Below are 20970 nucleotides of genomic sequence, written 5' to 3'. Positions count from 1 at the left end.
GAATCCGTCCTGGCTGGCCTGGAACTTTCTGTGTGAACCAGGCTGGCCTCAAACTTGTCGCTCTTCCCTTGCTTCTGCCTCCCAAGTTGGAATTATAGAACTACACCATTCTGCCTGGCCACTGCTCATACATTGGTCTTGGACTTCACAGCCTCTAGTACTTGAGTAATTAATAAAGGAAGAGGTAAAAATTCTTGGGCTTGTTTATATTTTATAGCCAAAATAAATACTCCACATTGTTATCACTGTGTCTCTACCCACTCCAATCACAATGGTGTTGGGTTGAGACTGAAGCAAGAGCTGTCTCTGCAGCAGGCCCAGGTTGCAGAACAAGCTTTTCCTGGCGTGAGAGATGAGTGATTGTGCAGAGTCCATGTTGTTACAGTGCCTGGTGTCTGGCGGAGAGTGGCGAGTGCTGAAAGAACAGTGCTAGTCCAAACCTCTAGGACTTTGGGACAAAGTTAGTCCGCTTAGCAATAAACATTTTCCCTTTGAAAAGCAGTATGTTTGCTCCTGAGTTGTAGTTGAGACAGAATGCCTGACTGTAGCCCAAGCAAGGTCAATGCTTTGAGTGTGTTATCCCATACCCAGAATCAGTAGATTCAGGAACCAAGCTCTCTTTGTCTCTTTTCATCATTACACTATGAAATAATTACCTTATGAATTTTGAAGGTGAGTGCTGGAAGGGGATAGTTTAAAACAATAGGAATTTGTGTTTTACAGGTCCGGAAGCCAGAAGTTTAAAATCAAGCTTTTATCAGAGCCACTTAAAAAGCCATTCTGTTCCTTTTCCATCATTCCTGGTATGATGGTTATTCTCTCTCTCTCTGGCTTTCTTGTTTTCTTTTTTTTTTTTAAGACAGGATTTCTCTGTGTAGCCCAGGCTGGCCTTGAACTCACAGGGATCCACCTGCCTCTGCCTCCTTGAGTGCTGGGCTCTCAAGCATAGGTTAGCAATACCATTGTCAGCTTGACTGCATTTTGAATTAACTAACCCCCCCCCCACACACACACAGAGGGGCACCCCTGTGAGGGATTTTGCTTAATTAGAGTGGGAAGATCTACTTGTCAGCCCTGCGGCACCAGGTGGAGGAAAGCATCTGCTTCAGCCTCCAGAGCACTTAGATTAAACTGCATGACCACACCCAGCAAGGGCTTATTCATTTTATCTGTGGCTAGAAGAGAAGCAATCTTGTGAGTGTTGAGTGGTGCCAAATATTTCCTAAAAAAATGAAAGTAAGGTAAACTTACGTGTAAAACAACTGCATTATAAACATGACAGACCCATGCATGAAACAGCAGTTTTCATGATGATTCTATATTGATTTTGGAAAATACCAATGTGGACATCTAGGGATGCAGGAATGATCTAAGAGCGTGAACACTTTTCTAAAGAATTAAAAATGTATGTCCATTTCATAGGGTAACACAACACACACAATCTGGATATATGGCATGTTTTTAAGGGAGTTTGAGGCCAGCCTGGGCTACATGAGATCGTGTCTTAGAAAGCCACTCTCCTGTAGAGATAGCAGTCACTAGCTTAGATTACGTCTTAAATGCCTTTCTGTTTTAAGAATTGCAGCTATCCATCTTGGGTAAAGTAAAATTCTTGGGCTTCATCTCACTGTGTAGCCTAGGCTGGCCACAGATTTACCGTCTGCTTGTCACAGTTTCCCAAATGCTGCGTTACAGGTGTGCACAGTGATGAAAATTTTCTGGGATTCCCTGGGTGTGGTGGCACAATTTGAGAGCAGAGGCTGGGAGTCTCCAGGCCGAGGCCAGATTGGACTTCCTGGAGAAATTCAAACAGAATCCCAAAGACACGGCATTAAAAGTCCAGAGGCTGGGAGTGTAACCGTAACTCAGTGGTGGACCGTGTGTGTGCTTAGCAGGAGAAAGCCCCTCTGTTCGATCCCTACCGTCTCCTTCCAAAAACCAACCTAAATGTATTTCATACCAAAATAACCATGATCTGAAGAGTGGGGTCGGCCTACCGTCTTGACTGCAGTAAGGCAGGGCCCATCTTTCAAAAGCCACCCACTCTAGATTGGAACGTTGTAACTTGTACAGGGAACCCAAGGCACCTTTAACCTGTGCTGTCATTTGCCCTACTCCCGCTCCCGCTAGAACCGAAGCCTCAATTCACATCCCGTGCACACCCTGGGAACCCCAGCACCGACCTCAGCAGAGGTACAGCCGCTCGTTGGCCCCTCACCCTTCCTTCAGCCCCGCGTCCAGGCCTTCCTGTCACAGCCGCCGGGAAGCACCAGACTGCCCGGAGGCGCTGCTGGGACACACCCGCCATCGCTCCAGACGGAGGCGGGGTCTTCCGCCTCCCGGGTCCCGGAGCGCGCATGCGCACTGCCTCTGCGTCCCGGGGACGCCTAGGGATCCGTTTCCTTCCCATTCTTTCCTCGGCTGCCCGGCTCCCCCGAACCCTTCCCACCCTGTCCTCGCCGTGGAGCATCGCAATCCCGCGCGAGGCGCCGCTCGGGCCCGGGACGCGGCGGTACCCGGATGTGGAGCCGCTCTCGGCCGGCGGGGACTCGGTGGCGGGGCGGAGCGCGGCGGCGTGCGCGGGGGCTGAGGGAAGCGGGGCCCGGGGCCCGGGCGCCGGCCGCTCGCCGGCCGCTCGCGCAGCTGTCCGTCGCGGAGCCGGCTCCCGGGCGCCCAGGCCCGAGCGAGCGGCCGGGGGCCGCTGAGGGCCGGCGGCTCGCCTGGCCTCCCGCCGCGCCCGCCGCCGCGCCCGGGCGAGCCTCCCCCGGCCCTCCGCGCTCCCGGCCGGGGGAGAGCGAGGCTTGCTGGCGGCCGTCGCTGTAGCCCGGCCGCGGAGCCCGGGGCCAGCGGCAGAGCCCCCGCCCACGGCCGCGCGCCCTCGGCCCGCCGGCCGCCGCCTGGGAGCCCCCGCGGGCGGGCCTCCAGTCGGAGCGGGGCCCGCGGCGGCCGCGGCCCGGCCCGGGGGAAGGGCCCCTCGGGCCCCGCGCCGCCGCCCCGCTGAGTCGGCCCCCCGGCCCGCGGGCTTCGCTGCCGCCCCCGCCGGCGCCCAGAGTGCGGCCCGGGCTCCGCTCGCTCACGGCCCCCCCGCCGGCGGCGGCGGCGGCGGCGGCGGCGCCCAGCGCCCGGGCCCCGATGAGTAACTCCCGGAACAACCGGGTGATGGTGGAGGGGGTCGGCGCCCGCGTCGTGCGCGGCCCGGACTGGAAGTGGGGCAAGCAGGACGGCGGCGAGGGCCATGTGGGCACCGTGCGGAGCTTCGAGAGCCCGGAGGAGGTGGTGGTGGTGTGGGACAACGGCACGGCCGCCAACTACCGCTGCTCGGGGGCCTACGACCTGCGCATCCTGGACAGCGCGCCCACCGGTGAGCGGGGCCGGGGGGGTCTGCGTCTACGCGCGTGGGAGGAGGGGGCGAGGCCGGCCGGGGACCCCTGCCCGGTGCAGTGCGGCGCGGGGTCACGAGAAGTTGGAGGTTCCCCACCCGGTAAACAAAAACCGTGCACAACAGCCCCCCTCCCGCCCCCTCGCAAGGTCCATTACCAGGATGCTTTCAAGTTTCCTGGATGAAAAGCGTTGCCGACAACAGATTTCCTCCCCCTCTGGGGCCGGGCCTGGAGAGACTGTCTAATAAGCATTGACATGAATCAGCCACCAAATAATAACCGTCTGATGGGAGGCTTGCCTTGCCATATGGTGTGGAGTTGCTAGGGGTCCATCTCTTGGTTCCTTCGCTTTGTTGAGCTAGGTTTTATTTATTTATTTTTTTCTCCTTCCCGCCTGTGAAACAGAATAGCTTTATGAGTTTAGTTGGGCAGTACCATCTGGGACTTGAAAATTCATTTTCATACAAATTGTTTATATATATGTAATATAATAAATAATATACGACATGTTACTATGTATTATATATCTTTGTAGCAATAGAGGGGGAAATACTGTCAGCTATTGAGTTTGCGTGTATGGGCATGTGGGCGTGACTTTCTCCAAGTTCATTTTCTTTGGTTAGCACCCTCTCTCAGGGACATGATGGTAGAATTCTACCATTCATCCTGAGAGTTAGTGATCTTGTTTTGCTACATTATAGGTGTCTGAATTATTGACACGAAAGTTTTTACATGTCAGAGTTGCTTTCACAGGATAAGGATTTATTTTAAACTACTTTCACTTAGATCTAATTGTATTCATTTAGAAAGTTCAAATTTAAATTATATTACGTTTCAGAATTTCTAAATAAGCAGTGAGTTTGGCAGAGCCTAGTCTTGAAATGGATGAATAGTTACTGCTACCAGCAGAAAGAAGTTAAAGTGAGCCAACTCAGTTTTGAACAAGTAATGTATAAAATTTTGTTTGAGTTGATGAGGCTGACCCCGCTACTGGTCCTTCTGCGTCATCCTCCCTGAACGCTGGGGAACAGGCACGCATTACCATGCCCTGCTGAAAATTGTGTTTGTTTAGCCCTGAAAAGGATGGGTTTGCCCAACTCAAAAAGGCAGCTGTTGGTACTTGTATGTTTTTACAGTTGCAAGCACAGATGTGAATATACTGAAAATACAGATCTCTTTCTCCCTTTAAATACAAGTAGCGATAAACTGGGTTTAGTTTTCTGCACTCTGTATGTGTGTGTGCACGGGTGTGCCTGTGTGCACACAGGCCTGGGGATACATCTGGTGTTCAAGTGTGCGGGGGCCAGATGTCCACGTCGGGTGTCGTTCTCAGTTCTTTGCTTTTGAGACAGGCTCGCTCACTGATTGGCTAGAGCCCCAGGGGTCTTACTTCTGTATCTCCAGCACTGGGGTACAGGCACATATGTGAGTCTTGCCTGGCATTTTTTAGCACAGGTACTGAGCACCCCATCTGGACCCATGCCATAGATCCCCAGTCCTCCTAGGTCTTTTTTAGGTTTACTTTATTCATTCTTTCATGGGTGAATAGTATTCCAGTGCCTGGATGCAGAAATATACTTTATAGGTATTTATATTTTAGGTCTCTGTTGTTGTGTTTTAAGACAGAGTTTCTCTGTATGGTCTTGGCTGTCCTGGACTTGATTTTAGACCAGACTGGCCTGGAACTCACAGAGATCTGCCTGCCTCTGCCTCCCTGAGTGCTGGGATTATAGGCATATGCCACCAAGCCTGGCTATCTTAGGTCCTCTTGCAGCGATGGTGCGGATGAGTCCTACCCTGTCCTGTGCTATTTCTGCGCAAGCGGAATTGCTGCACCAAAGTATGCACATATTTAATATTCTCATAGATGTTGACTGATTGTCCCCAAAGATATTTGACCAGTTTACATTCCCAGCAACTGTATCTGATTATGCACACGTTAAAGTTTTGTTTTTATGCTGGCTCGGTCTGAAGTCTGACACAGCATAATAATTTGGAGGGATTCTTAGGATCGGTGATTGTAGGTTTATGGAGAAATTTAAGTGGCCTTCTAGGAGAGAACTATTTTTATCTCCTGGCACATTTTTCATTTTCTTTGTGTTGAGAAACTTTAAAGTCCTTTTCTTCTACAGCACACTGTTGTTACTGATGCTCGCCCTCCCATGCAGCATAGCACCAGAACTTATTTCTCCTGTTTCCTGTCATGATTTTTCAAGTGCAGTTAATACTGGCTCATGTTTTGTAGTGTGGAATTTATCTGTTGTATGAAAGCACTTACTTTTGAGAAGTAACTTCAGCGCCTTTGTTTACTTCGGGATAATCTAACATATTCTCTGATGGGAAGCAGTTCATTTGTGTGTCTGAGCCCTTTTGAAAACACTGTTGGTGCTGAGAATGGAGACCCAGGTCTGCGCTATATGACGGTGACATTCTCGCCTGTCACATTTGGAAACACTTCTCATGCAGCCTACTAGTCTTCATGTGGAATGCTTGTTGGAATGCATTGTTGTTGTGCTTGAATTTTCATTCATTAAAATTTTTTTAAAGTATTGAAAAAGCAGCTTTTACCACTAAACTTTATAATGGTACTTTTGTTTTTGCTTCAAGATACTGAATGAATGATGTCCTTTGATATTTTATTCTGTAAGACTTATTCTGTTATATTTAGTACTTGATATTTATTTACGTAATAGTGAGTGTTAGAGAATTTAGCTTTCACTTTGAAGTTATTTTAAGCTTAAAAAAATATTGTAAACTAATAAATTCAGTTTGTCCCTCAAACTGAGTTGTCTGATGTTTCCTCATGGTTACATGCAGGTGAAGTATGCTGGCAGTAGCATGATAGAAATGGTATTTTACCCTTTGCAGTGGACCCAAATGAGTCATAATAATAATAGTAATGAGTGAGAGGACTGTGCTTTGAGCAGTGATGCCTTAGTAGTGTAGGAGAGATGGTGAGCGAACAAGCTGTAAAAGAAGTCTGCAGGTACAAGGCCCTGGGTTTGATCACCAGGAAGGGGAAAAAACCCTCTCATGTTAAAATGCAAAATACTACTATGGATTATTTAGAGTAGTTTTAAAATTTGTGTGTGTGTGTATGTGTGTGCGCGTGCGTGCGCACACTACAGTAGGCATGGTAGTTTTCTCCTTCCACTGTGTGGGTTCTGGGAATTGAACCTGGGGATTAGATTGTCAGGCTTTGAGATAGGCATCTTTACCTGTCATCTTTCCAGCTCTGTTACAGTGTTTGAATTTATGTCCTCTGCTAGTCAAACTCTTTTTAAAGATTTATTTATATGTATATGAGTGTTCTGTCTAGCACCAGCATGCTAGAAGAGGACAACAGATATCTTTATAGATGGTTGTGAGTCACCATGTGGTTGCAGGGAATTGAACTCAGGATCTCTGGAAGAGCAGACAGTGCTCTTAACCACTGAGCCATCATTCCAGCCCCTTAAAGGCTAGTCAGACTTTAAGAAATTTGTATAATATAACTTCCTTCGGTCCTAGAGATATATTTGGCTGGTTTGTATTCACCAAATATCTTACGGAAATACAAGGGTTACTAGTTTATGCTCAGGTAGTTATAGTTGACTTTCTATCATTTAAATACTGGTTTTAGAGAATTTTGGGAGAAGTATATTTTTACTTAAGATTTGTCCTGTCATCATTTGAGTGCAATATTATGTTATTTATTTAGGTTGATTTAAGAATCATTTTTTAGGTTTACTTTATAAAGTATTGTATAAAGGTGGTGGCCAGGAAAGTCAGGTATATTCAGACTTCTCCAGTCACTGTTGGTCCAGAATGTTGGGCTGTGTACGTGGATCTTTGTGTCTTGTTCTTGTACTCCTTGTGAAGAATGTTTCTCAGGTTACACCTGGAAAACCCCTACAGTTGTTTGTAATCAAGAATAGGTTTTAAAGGTGCTAACCCAGGAGTTAAATCGTTGAATTTTTCTTTTCTGGGGTTCTCTTCTGGTCCATTTCTAGAACTACAGTAGACAAGCATATTGTCAAGCCGCCAGAGCCTTAGGAGGAAACAGGCCAGGGGAATAACAGAGAACAAGATGCCAGATGGGGAGGATGAGATGCTGTTGCTGTTTCGTAATAGTTAATAACATCTGCAAAGGAAGTTAATTTCTTACAGATTCTGACGATATTTCTGTCTGCTAAAACAATGTTTTTAAGTGGAAGTCCATCCAGATGTTTTGGGGGCTGTTGGGAGGCTAGGGATGGAGCTCAGAGTTCTGAGTAATCTAAACATGTTTTCATACTGTTCTGCCATTGTATTATATTATGGGTTGGCTGGATTAGGACCTCAGCAAGTCAGTTTAGTAGACGGTATATTAATATTTCTAAACTTCAGCAAGCATATAAATCATGCTGGGCTCTTTTAGAATGCAGATTCCTGTTCAGCAGTGCTGATTCTGTTCTCCCTCCCCTTTTCTTTCTCCCCTGACCCCTTGCTCTCTGTATGTCTTCACGGAAAATATAAAAAATGTTTCAAATTCCTGTGCAGAATCTTGACAACATCAGAAAGGTGTGGAAAAGGGTGAAAGGCATCCTTGTGGACATCGGACTTGACAGTTGCAGGAAGCTGCTGAGGGATCTTACAGGCTTTGATCCAGGAGAGAGCTCTTTTAGCACATCATGGAGAGAGATTTCTCTTTGGGAACCTTCTGGAAAGAAAGTGAGACACTGAACAAAGCCATATTGCTGTAGTCTCTGTAGGTAGTCAGCAAAGGTGCTTACTTCCCTAAAAACTCACCTGCATTGTTATCAGGAAGATGAGTCAGTCCAAGAGCTGATGATGCCCTGGCCCAACTGCCCATTTGTCTGAGCCTAGGGTAGGGGACAAGCATTTCCGGATGTTCAGGCACCTACTCTGAGAGTCCAGAGCTACACAGTGAACATTCTGGGTGTGTGTGCCTCTTAACATAACTGGTAGTAGACAGATAGTAGAGATGAACAGTCAGTGCACCGATTTCCCCTGTAGTTCTTTCCTCTGTAGTTCAGAAATGATCACCACCTGTGAAGAAATTTATTATAAGATTTAAAAAATTAGAAATGAAATTTGTAGTATAAATATTATAAATTGGTCAGTACTCTTTTAAAGTAATTTTTATTTGTATTTTCTTTTATACTGATATTAGCTAGTTATTTAAAAGGAATTTCTGTAAAAGCATTTGTGATGTATATCTTTTAAAGCTCATAATTCTCTGTTGCCCAAAGATAGGTACTTTGGTGTATTGCTGTAGTTTCTCTTAGCATTTTGTTTTTCATGCTTGGAGTTCTATTGGGTAGCTGTCCCTTGATATCTTTGGAGAATTGGTTTTAGGAACCCTTACTGGTTCCAGACCCCAAGACTGCTCAAGTCCCTTGATAAAATAGTATAACATTAGAATATAAATTATGCACATCCTTCTTTTTACTTGAAGTCATGTTTGGATGCTGAACCTAACAATGCAAAGCTGGGCATATAGTAGTTAATGCTCTGTTACTAAGGGAGGAGAATGACAAGGAGAAAATTTATACATGTTCGGTACACTTGCATTTTAGTTTTCCTGAAAATAATTTTTAATCAAGTAAGGGTTATTCTCACTAAGATTTGAAGGCACACAGTTCATTATGGTAGCAGGAGTGTGACATGACTGGTCACATGACATTTGCATTCAGGAATCAGAAGGTGAATGTACTTTCCTGATAATCCTTATCTATCTATATATATTGAAAACATTTTCCATACACTATATTTTGGTCACATTTCCCCCCTTTTTGAACTTCTCCCAGATCCTTCCCTCTTTTCTCCCCACCCAACTTTGTTCTTTCTTTCTCTTTTTCAAAACAAAAACAAAAAAAAACTTCACAAAACCAAATTGAAACAAACAACAAAATACCAGAAGACCAAAAGGGTCCAAACAAAAGAAAGTGAAGCAGACGTCTACAAAACAAAACTGTGGAGTTGTTTTGTGTTGGCCTGCTACTCCTGGGCACGAGCCCGTCCTACTGTGTGGTTGGCATACCCAGCGACTCTCCACTAGAAAACATGGGCTTTTCCTTTGCAAATAGTGGGTATTGTTGCAAATAGCTTCTTGTCATTGGCCAGAGATCCTGTGGACCCTCCCCAACACATGAACACCACAGGGTATTACCAAGATTATTGGTTGCTCTCCACAACTTGATGGTAAGGCCCTGTTGCTGAGGACATTTATGTCATTGAACATGGAGAGGTTGAGCTGATGCCAACTAGAAGCTTCACCCCTGCCAGTGTTCATGGTGTTGGCAAGGATTCTGAATTCTCCTGGAGAAAACACTTCACCCAGCTAAAAACCCTCTGACCTGTAACAGACCTGCCTGCAAGACACTGGTGCAACAGTGACACAGTGTTATGGGAGTAACCAACACTTTCTGATTGGATTTCAGGTCCACTGTATGAGATGGAACTCATACCTGAGACTGCTAAAGTGGTGAAGAACGTGGGACTAGATAGGCTGTAGGTCTAGGGGAAGACCCACTGCTGTTATTTTGTTGACAGAACATAGCAATAAGATCATTCCTAATTACATGCTGCTATACCCATGGATAATGCCTCACTCGGCCTACATCAGAGAAGCGTGCACTGGATGGGAATTAACACAGAGACCCACAATTGGAGAGTGTGCAGAGTAAGAAACTTTAGAGCACTCAGTAAGTCCCAAATAGGATGTCTTTGTCACACCCCTCCCCTCAGGGATCAGGGATCAATGTGGAAGAGGAGACGGAAAGATTAGAGGTGATAGATTACTCTGAGGAAACAGTGTCTTCCAGACACAACAGGACTGATGCACATATGAACTCAAGAGTGGTAGCGTGTTGAGTTCAGGCTCAGGCCAGATGAGGTCCTAGCAGTGATGGGGGACACACACATGGAGTCCCACCCATAATCTTTCCTGATGTTTTTAATTCATGGGTGATTGGATTTGTGAATCCAGGTTGACTCTGATGTTGTTAAATGATTTATGTTGTCATACGTGTTTTCTATTTGAGTTGCAAATAGTTTAATGTGTTTATTATAGTAAATAAAGCAATTATTTTAATGCATTAAACTTAAGCACTTGTAGAAAAACACATGCTGCTTAGCTCTCCCTTGTAAACAAAGCATATCATTGCATCTGTTCTTTAGTTATTCCCTGTACGTTGTCTTAGACATAGGTTACATGTAAACATTGGTCTTTTAAAGTAGATTTAAGGTATTTAATAGTTTAAAGTGTTTACCTAACTGTTCCCCAGGTATTACTTTTAGTCTGTCATTGTAAACAGTGGCCAGTACATATCTTAAAATATTAATTTTTAGACTGGCTGTGGTGGCACACGCCTGTAATCCCAGCACTCTGTGAGGCAGAGACAGGCGGATTTCTATGAGCTCGGGGCCAGCCTGTTCTACAGAGTGAGTCTAGAACAGCCAAGACTACACAGAAATTTCTTGTTAATGACTTGACTGATCACTACTGCTGTACTCCTTTTCATATATATTCATTTTTCTGGAGAGCTGGGAAATTTTATTATTGTTTTTGTTTTGCTGACAGCTATCATTTAATTGACTGAAAAATTAATCAGTTTATCCTCCCCTGTTTTCATTTATATGGTTTTATGGAAATTATTGGAAAAATTAGTCCTCAATTGTTACTCTTTTTTCCTCCCCATAAATATATATTTTTTAAGGTCTTACTGTGTAGCCTTGGCCTGAACTCACTATATAGACTAGACTGGCCTTTGAAATCCATCTGCCTCTGCTTCATGAATAAGATCCTTTTAATGCCTTAGAATTTACTCTTAACATTACATTAAACTTAAAGTATGAGTTATAGTTTAGTGGTAGAATGTCTGTTTAGCATGTGTGAAGTCCAGGTTTCAGCCCCTAGTACCAACATAACAAAGCAGACAACCCCAAGCCAAACAAGAAGAGCATTAACCTTCACAGTTACATTACTGAGAATTGGCTTGAGCAGGACCTAGTGACATGTACTAGTGACATCTCCCAGCTACTCAGGAGATCAGCCTGGGCAACAGAGCAATATACCTTCTCAACAAACAAGCAAAAATGAAGTTTTAGTACTTACACTGAGGTATAACACAGCGAAACATAGTGAAACTTGTATTTATTTAGCTCTCCCTTTTCCTTTGGAAAAATTATTTTAAAAAGAAAGAGTAAATAGTTTGAATAATTGCAGATCCAAAACTTGCTTTATATTATTGCCTTATTATTCCTACTCTTAAACCTGAATGGTAATTCTAGGTTCAAAATCTTTTTCTCTCAAAACTGTCTTCCAGTAACTTCTAGCATTTACTGTTGAAGACGAGACATGCTGATGTAAGTTAGTGTGTAGTGTGGTTATTGACTAACTTGATGAAACACTGCTGGACCTCAGTGACTTCCCTGTGTGTGTATGCGTACACATAAAGCAGGTAGTTCACTATATATAGTTATTTACATGAGGCATCAGATTCACCATTTTGAGCGGGTCAGCGTTTACTATCAGGATAGTGCTGGGATTCTTTTTCACATTGTGTATGTTTCAGACACATTAATTTAAAATCTCAGTTATATTAGATGATGGAAAGAGCTCACCAGTGCTCACGGACTGGCAGAGTTAAGCTCACCAGTGCTTGTAGACTGCAGAATTAATATGAAGAGTTTATTACCAAAACAATCTATAGTTTGGATACATGTCCATCAGAATCCCAAAAACATTCTTCACTGGAAAAAAAAAATCCTAGAGTTCGTATGAAAGCATGAAGAGCCGTCTATATCTAAAACAATCCTAAGCAGAAAATGCAGTGCTGGAAGCCATCACAGTACTTAATTTCAGACTTACAAGCACAGCAGCAAAACTAGCATTGTACTAGCACAGAAAGAGACATACAGACCAGTAGAGTAGAATAGAGAAATAAACCCACATAGCTATAGCCATATAATTTTTGATAAAGGTGTCAGAAACATAGGTTGGAGAACTAGAAATCCACACATAAAATAATGAGATAAGTCTCTGTCTCTTACCCTGTCCAGAGATAACTCGTAGTGGGTCAAGGATCTTAATGTAAGACCTAGAGGGACCACACTTTTAAATATAATCACAGCCCTCCTGTCAGAGGAGGCTATGCTGCAGTTCTGTTTGGTTGTCCTGAATGAATCCAGGTTCATCCGACACTGGTGGCCTCCACTGTGGCATCAATGACATTAAAGTTATGTACCTGCAGTGCTAGGGTGACCCTCATAGACTTCCTAGGGCCTTCCCTTTCCCAGGCTCTGGCAAATCCCAGAGATGACCCCCACCTCCAACTTTTGTTTTCGCACCCCCCCCATACCTACCTCTAACTCCTACCCTGCTCCCCTCCCTATACCCTCTCTTACTCAGTTCCCTTCTTCTATCTACTTCAGATGTCTCTCTTATTTCCCCTTCTGAGTGAGATTCAAGTACCCTCCCTTTGGCCCTCCTTGGCTTCTTTGGGGCTGTGGATTATAACATGGTTATCCTGTACTTCATGGCTAAAACCCACTTATAAGTGAGAACATACCATCCTTGTCTGAGTCTGGGTTACCTCACTCAGGATGATCTTTTCTAGTTCCATCCATTTGCCTGCAGATCGCATGATGTCTTCGTTTTTAATAGCTGAGTAGTATTCCATTGTGTAAATATACCACATTCTTTATCCGTTCTTTGGTTGAGGGATGTCTAGGTTATTTCTAGTATCCGGCTATTACGAATAAAGCTGAGCCAGTCACTGACACTATTAATGTTATTTTGCTATGCCTTTAGACAGGAGTCTAGCATAACTCCTCTGAGAGTACACCAGCTGCTGGTGGGAACAGATGCAGAGACCCAGTAGCCAAACATCAGAAAGAGCTCAGGGAACCCTGTGGAAGAGTTGGGGGAACTATTGAGGGAGCAGGAGGGCTCAAGTCTGCACAAGAAGACCTACAGAGTCAACTAACCTGGGACCCTGGGAGTTCACAGAGACTGAATTTCCAAGCAAAAAGCTCTCGCGGCCTGGTCCTAGGCCTCCTTATGTAGCAGATGTGCAGCTTGGTCTTCATGTGGATCCCAAACAAGTGGAGCGGAGGCCGTCTCTGACTCTCTTACTCTGGTATACCTCCCTTTGGATCCCATACCCCTAACTGGGCTGCCTTGTCTGGCCTTAGTGGGAAAAGATGCTCCTAGTTCTGCAGTGAGAAGAGGGGGAGGTCTGTGGGAGGGGTAACACAGATTGGGAGGAGAGAGGGGGCCGCAATCAGGATGTAAAGTGAATACAATTTTTAAAAAGGAGAAAAAAATGTGTGCTGCTGTGCCTGTCTTATTTTTTTTGTTAACATGTGTTTTGTGATCAAATTTAGGTTCTTTTTTTTTTTTTTTTTTTTTTTGTTGTTGTTGTTTGAGACAGGATTTTTCTATGTATCCCTGGCTATCCTGGAACTTACTCTGTAGACCAGCCTGTCCTTGAATGCAGAGATCACCTGCCTTTGCCTCCTGAGTGCTGGGATTGTATGTGCCCTCTACTGCCTGGATCAATTCAGGTTCTTGCTGACTGAGCTATGTTAGTCATTTCTTACAATTTATTTGAAGGATTCGTTTTTGAATTTTAAACAACTCAGCTAAAAAAAAATGGTGGTGGCACACACCTTTAAAAGGGAGGCAGACACAGGCGGATCTCTGTGAGTTGGAGGCCAGCTGGTCTACAGAGCAAGTTCCAGGACAGCCAGGGCTACACAGAGAAACCTTGTCTCAAACAAAACAAAACAAAACAAAACAAACCTGAAAAAAGGAACAATTGTTTCAGGATGCAGGTATGAAAGTTTGTTGGTACTTCATTTTAGCACTGCAAACCATGCATGGGGAGGTTGTAGAGTCCAGCGTCTTACAATGTGGGAGCTTGGGGCCAGGGTGGGCTACATAGTTCCAGGGTGGCCTGAGCTGTTTGTGAGCCGTTAGTTTCACAGTGTTTCATCTGGTTTCTTAAGATGGGACAGTATTTTGTACAGGTTTTTCTTAAAGATGTAGGTGAACCAAGTTATGACTACTTTTCATTGCAGAAAAGGTGTGCAGTTTTAGAATATTTGTTTTTTTATTTTTGAAGTTTTTTAATTTATTAATATACTTAAGGTATCTCAGTAGATTAATAATAATACTAGAATGCCTATTTAGATATTCTTACCTTACTGTGAGTATTATTCACACACCGAACTGCTGTAGGGAAACTTCAGTTCTGTTGTCTTTTCTCTTTATAGGTTTAATATTTTATCTTAATACTTTGTGAATTTGAGTTATTGGTTACTGGTTCTCCTAAGAGCTTATCTTTAATTTTTGATTCTTAATCTTAGCAACATGGTGTACTGTATCTAAATATTTCTAACAAAAACTGTTAGCTATATAAATTCTTTGTTGTTGAACTTAGGAGAGAGGCTATGAAAACTGAGAGCAGATGGTCATTTGAATTTTAGTAGAATGAGTCAAAGCTTCCGTCAGGTCGTTGGTGTAATGGTGGCAGGTGTCTCCATAAAGCATGGGGAAAAGAGCATTCACTCTCCAGGGCAGTGTGACATGCAGCAGCAAGGACAAAAAGCACTAATAGGCTTAGCCAGAGAATTAAGTTTTTGTTGTCTTTTGAGTTAAATTTTTTGAAATGAAAATTTTAAGGAATAATTCTGCCGGAGCTAACAGAATTAGATAAGAATAAGTTGGGGGAGCTTAGCATCCTAAAAGATCAGTGAAATGTTGGCCTTGTTTAATGCCCTTTCTCCTGTTTAAGGTCTTATTTAACCATGAGCTTTGTTTTAAAGTCAGTTGTAGTTATATTCTCATTAGAAGTCCCTCATAAGAAGTGGAGCCATTTGCTTTGTTTACTTTTTTTTCAGTGCTAGTCTGTTTCACAGCTGTTCAGTGGCTTTGTTGGCATTTGAACTGTGGGAACCAAGAAAGAATTTAGATGTGCTTTTGTGTGCATTGATGGTTTTCCTGAACTATTCTTTCAAACTGTTAATTGTAAATTGTAGAAGGTTTGGTTTGGTTTTTTTTTTAATTAGTGTCAGTTGTCATTGTGTGTTTAAATGATTACTTTTAAAGAAAACCTGTGTGCAGTTTAGGAGCTCATGAATGTTATCATTGTACTTTGTAGAAAATGAACTTAAGAGAGGAAAAATACATAGGGCAGTAGTTGCAAACTGATTTTTTGTTAAGTGGATACTGCAGAATAGAATTTTGCTCAGCTGCCTCATCTGCTGCACAATTAGTTCTGGTGAGTGTTGACTAGGTCAGTGCATTTGACTTTTGGGATAACTAGTTAGAGGTCTACTCTGGTCTGTTCAGAAATAACCATTTTGTGGATGTTCACTGTTACTGATATCGACATTTTTTGGCCAGCTTTCCTGCAGTTTAGATTGTGACATGTGGTGTGGATACTATACTTGGAATGGCAAATATCCTCATGAGCATAACTCAGTGTAAGGGTTAAAAAAACCCACAAAAAAAAAAAAAAAAACAACAACTCAGTAGCAGCTGTGTCCTCTTACTAATGTAGCTAGTTGGGAAGTTGGATTTTAAGTGAGATACCCAGTATCTCTGGTGCTTAAAATTTCTTTTTTAAGTGTTTTGTTTTTCCAAGGTGCTCTTAGAATTAACACATACTCAGGTGTAGATTCTCTGGAAAACTGCAAAGTGAAATTCTATAACATGTTTTGGTAATTTTCTTTTTCTACTTTGTCTATGCCAGGTATGTTATGTAATTTCAAAATGAAATGTTTCATTGTAGATGTTTGAGAACTAGTTGTTGATAAAATAATTGAGTATTTGTTCCTTAAAAACTGTTTTTGTTTTTAGAGACAAGGTTTCTCTGTGTAGTCTTGACTGGCCTGGAACTCACAGAGATCCACTTGCCTCTGCCTCCCCTAGTGCTGGGATCACAGGCATGCGCCACCATGCCTGACTCGTTAACATTTCAAAAGCCACGTGCAGGTGGATCTGTGTGAGTTCAAGGCCAGCCTGGTATACAGAGTGAGTCCAGGACAGTCAAGGCTACACACAGAGAAATCCTGTCTGATTTACTTTCTTGACAATACCTGATAAACCTGGAATAGTATTTTAATTTTTTTACTTTTACTTTTGATTTTTATTTATTTTGATCTTTTGAGACAGGGTCTCACTATGTAGCCTTGGCTGGTCCGTAACTTGTGATCTTCCTGCCTCTACCTGGTGAAGTACTAGGATTATGGTGTATGCATCAGACCCAACTTTGGAATACTACTTTTGAACTATACCAGTGTGAGAAATAAAGTTGGTCTTCATTGTTTTTCCTCTCAAATTATAAAATTAACAGTTTGCTTGTAACAGAAATTTAAGCAATTTAGAAACGTAAATAACAGCATGTGGGAGCTGGGGAGATGGCTGAGGGAGTCAAGTGTTTGCTGTGCAGACAGGAGCACCCGAGTTTGGGTTCTCAGCCTCAGTACAGAAAGCTGAGGAGGCCATTTCCATACACGTGGATAAATGTGTGTGTACACTCCACACGTGGCTTCTGCGACTTGTTTCATGCTTAGGAAGTCCTCTTTGAAAGTGGAACATTGTCAGTTAACGCTTGTTCATTTTTTCTTGCTCCTCGGCTGCTGGGAACCCAGTCCTCTGGAGCATCACAGGCATGGCTCACTACCACTGAGCTGTGCTGCTAAACCTCAGTACTGATTTTGTGAATTTTTTTCTTTCCCTTTTAAAATCATATTCAGCTCTTTATTTTTGGTGCATTATATTGTACGAGAACTGTAACAAATATAAAATATTTTTAGCTTTCTGTGTTAACAGCTACTGTAGTTAACTCTCAAATTACTCTAGAACCATATGCAAAGAGATTTCCATGCTGGCTCTTGTGGATCAGAAACTTGGAGCCAGCACAAGAAAAGTCTCGAGTTCAGCATTTGAAGCTTCAGCTGGAGTTTTGTTGCAGCCAGGGACTCTTAGGTATTTCTCTATAGTTTTGTTGTCCCTGTGCTGCAACCAGGCCTGGCTTGAGCTTCAGGAGGAAGTGAGAGCAACCAGACAGGGGCTGCCGGCTGCCATTTGCAAAGGTTTTCACGGCCTAACATCAGAAATTACACATTGTTGTTTCTGGGGAGGGAAGTGGACCTCACTTTTTCATAGTGCGGTGTCAGTGTCTGCTGCTAAGAGCACATGAGATGAGATCTAGATCAGTGGGGCTGTTTGTGAAAATGCAGGTTGTCACAGTCCCTTCTTTCAAAAAACACTCTTGCCTTTTAGGAATGTAAGTACTATACTGCATGTCTAAAACAGAGTACACTGATTTCAGTATTAAAATCTGTGAGTTTTGCTTTTTTTTTTAAACACTTTTTTGTATGTATGGAGGGCAAAGGACAAGTTATTGGGAGTTGGTTCTCTATTTCAGCTATGTGAGTTCCACTGACCTAACTTAGTGATGTCATCAGCCCTGTTGGCAAGCACCTTTACGCACCCAGCCATCTCACAGGCTCCTGTGTATTTTTAAAAAATTAATAAAATATGTTGTGATTCTTGGCATTTCTATAAGAATTTCTATTTTAGGAAAATGATCATTTTTATTGTCTTGTATCAGATAATTATGACCCTTCCTTCAAAAATATTTATCATTGATGAACTTCAGAATTTATCGATAAAACTTGAGAGAGAATGCGTTTTCACTTTGTGAACTTTTGGTAGTAATGATAATAGAACTACAGAATTATTGTTATAAAATGAACATTATATACCATTGATTATATGGAGATTTAAAATATAGTATAGTATAATGGATTCTTTTTTTTAATTGTTAATTTTTTAATGATTTTTAGATTTTATTTTACATGCATTGGTGTTTTGCCTTTCTGTGTATATGTGTGAAGGTGTCAGATCCCCTGGAACTAGAATTACAGATAGTTGTGAATTGCTGTGTGGGTGCTGGGAATTGAACCTGGGTCCTCTAGAAGAGCAGCCAGTGCTCTTAACTGCTGAGCCATTTCTCCAGCCCCTATGGATTCTTAATAATCTAAGGGATGATTAGAAATAATTTTGTCTGGTTTGAGGATTATTTGTGTGCTTCCCCCCCCCATCATTCTGTAATTAAAGAAAAAGAGCCTTTTGCTGTGTGTTCCTTTATGATAACAGATGGGAGAAGTAGGTGATGGGTGCAGTTCAGCCCTTTGATGTAAACCCAATGACTGAAGCATATAGTGAGGTGCATATTGATAGATTTAAGTTGAGTAGCAGTGCTTTTAAATTTCAGTTTATTTCCGCTTAGATGGGAGTATAATTTCTTAGTAACTTTCATGACTGATATAGTTATATTTTTCTTAAGGGTCGTGATTAACTGGTGGGGAGTGGTGGGTGGAGAACGCTGTATTCCGTGGCAGCTTTGTAGTGAAAACATTTGAAAGGAACTAGGAAGATAGAGGTATCTGGAATACCAGAGCTTTGAGGAAAAACTCGAGATTCAGTAGTAAGTGTTTTTTCAGGTGATGATAGCATAGTTTGGACCTAGCATAGTTTAAACTGGTATTTTGTGCAAGTAGTATATTATAGAATTAGGATCTTAAGTCACATACTCTTGTTTTTATCATTTAATGTAATCTATGTCTGAACTTGTCAGTTCCTAGTCTAACTCTGTACTTAATCTCCAAGCTCTGATTCTATGTTATAGCCCTGCTAAAGTATGAAGCCTTTTGCGCTTGTTCTTGTGTGAGTTCTCCCTTTCTTCCAGAGTTCTACCTACCATTTCTGTGGAGCTCTTCCCTTACTCACTGTGGTTTGTTTTGGTGCTGAGGGTTGGCTGCATGGATACTGCATGCCCTGCTGCCACGGCGGGTCCTCAGCTCTAACTAGAACATTATTACTAGGTTTTGGTTGACAGCTCCCTTCCTTTTCTTTTTTTCTTTCTTTTTTTTTTTTTTTTTTTTTTTTTTTGTTTGTTTTCGAGATAAGGTCTCTCAGTGAAGCCAGGACTGCCCTTGAATTCAATCCTTCTGCCTCTGTAATTGAAGTGCAGGGATTCTGCCATCTCCTGACATTTTAGAGTGATATTTGAATCCCTTCCTGCCTCTTCTAGGAGTAAAAATAAATAGATAGATAGATAGATAGATAGATAGATAGATAGATAAATAAATAGGGGGTGGTGGGAATTACCTCAGTCAGTGTTTGAGGGTTTCTATTGCTGTGAACAGACACCGTGACCATGGCAACTCTTATAAAGGAAAACATTTAATTGGAGTTGGCTTACAGGTTCCGAAGTGTAGTCCTTTATTGTCGTGGGGGAAGCATGGCAGCACATGGGCAGACATGATGCTGGAGAAGGAGCAGAGAGTTCTTTATCTAGATCAGCAGGTGGCAGGAAGAGAGAATGAGCCCTTTGGGGCCTGGCTTGAGCTTCTGAGACCTCAAACTCACCCCTAGTGACACACTTCCTTCAACAAGGCCACATGTCCAGATTCTTTCAAATAATGTCACTCCTTAAGAGCCTATGGGAACCATTTTCATTCAGAACTACCACAGTCAGTGAAGAACTTTCCTCTCAAGCATGAGTGCCTGAATTTAGTATGGAAGCCATATTAAAATGGCATGGCAGAGTGCTTGTAATCCCAGAGACAGGAGTATTCCTGGGGCTTACTGGCTAGTGAGTCTGGCCTAATTGGTGAGCTCCAGGCCCATGAGAGACCCTGTCTCAAAGGAAGTGGATAATATTCCTGAGGTTGACACCTCAACTTTCCTTCTGGCCTCCCTAAGCATGCATATACACATGCACACGGTTAAAACATTCTGAATGAGTTAGACATTGCTGTCCACTGCCTTTTATGTTATAGTCAAAGATTTACAAAGTAGGAGACTGAGGGGTTGTGCACAAAACATTTGATGTCCAGTAGCCACGCCAGTGAACTGTTAGTGTGTGTTTTCTCCTTCCATTTTCTCCCAACTTTGACTCAAACACAGGTATGTATTTGAGTTTAGCTCCTTGTTTGGAATCTGGTTCTCTGGATGTAGAAAATGAATTATACAGTTTTTTTTTTTTTTTTCTGATTAGGGAGTAGCAATAGTCACTAGTTCTTTCAGACCTTCGTAACAATATTACTATTTTTGCCCTAGTTCCTGCATACACAGCACATTCTTGGAGTTTTGGAACATGCTGCCTCTCCGCTAAAGAACACTGAGCTTTCTCCAAAGGAGGCCAAAGCTTTCAGAGTGAAAAGACCTCCTTTCTTTTCTTTAATTATGGAAAGTTCCCTAAGTTAGACCAAATACAGACTGAGAGATCTTCATGATATCCACCAGGCGTCTTTAGCATGGCTAGTCATAGTTCATCCAAAGCCCGCCTTCTCTACCTGCCTCTAATTATTTTGAAATGTGTGACATGACAACATCAAATGTTTTATGCACAACCCCTCAGTCGCCTACTTTCCAGATCTTTGACTATAACAAAAAAGACAGTGGGCATCAATGTCTACTAACTCATTCAGAACTTTTTTTAATGTGTACATTGCAGTCTTGTGTACTTCTGTGTGCATATGTGCAAATACATGAGTTACAACAATTTCCTAAATAGTGTGA

At 42.8% G+C, this 20970-nt stretch overlaps 1 protein-coding gene across 2 annotated transcripts in view; it reads left to right on the top strand.

Annotated features, from left to right (window-relative positions):
- Nucleotides 1-3069: 3069 nt before the first annotated feature.
- Nucleotides 3070-20970, top strand: part of Mib1 (MIB E3 ubiquitin protein ligase 1) — a 105054-nt gene continuing 87153 nt past the window's right edge. Inside the window, exon 1 of one of the 2 annotated variants that reach the window (XM_021642222.2) lies at nucleotides 3070-3361. In XM_021642222.2, coding sequence (XP_021497897.1) covers nucleotides 3133-3361 — 229 coding nt within the window. In that variant the 5' untranslated portion in view covers nucleotides 3070-3132. The remainder of the gene's footprint in view (nucleotides 3362-20970) is intronic. The other variant, XM_021642223.2, reaches the window with a different exon arrangement.

The sequence above is a fragment of the Meriones unguiculatus genome, chromosome 2 (assembly GCF_030254825.1).
Source record: "Meriones unguiculatus strain TT.TT164.6M chromosome 2, Bangor_MerUng_6.1, whole genome shotgun sequence".
In the NCBI taxonomy this organism is placed as follows: domain Eukaryota; kingdom Metazoa; phylum Chordata; class Mammalia; order Rodentia; family Muridae; genus Meriones; species Meriones unguiculatus.
Note: the sequence above shows the minus strand (reverse complement) of the source record. Positions and strands in the feature narration are given on the sequence as shown.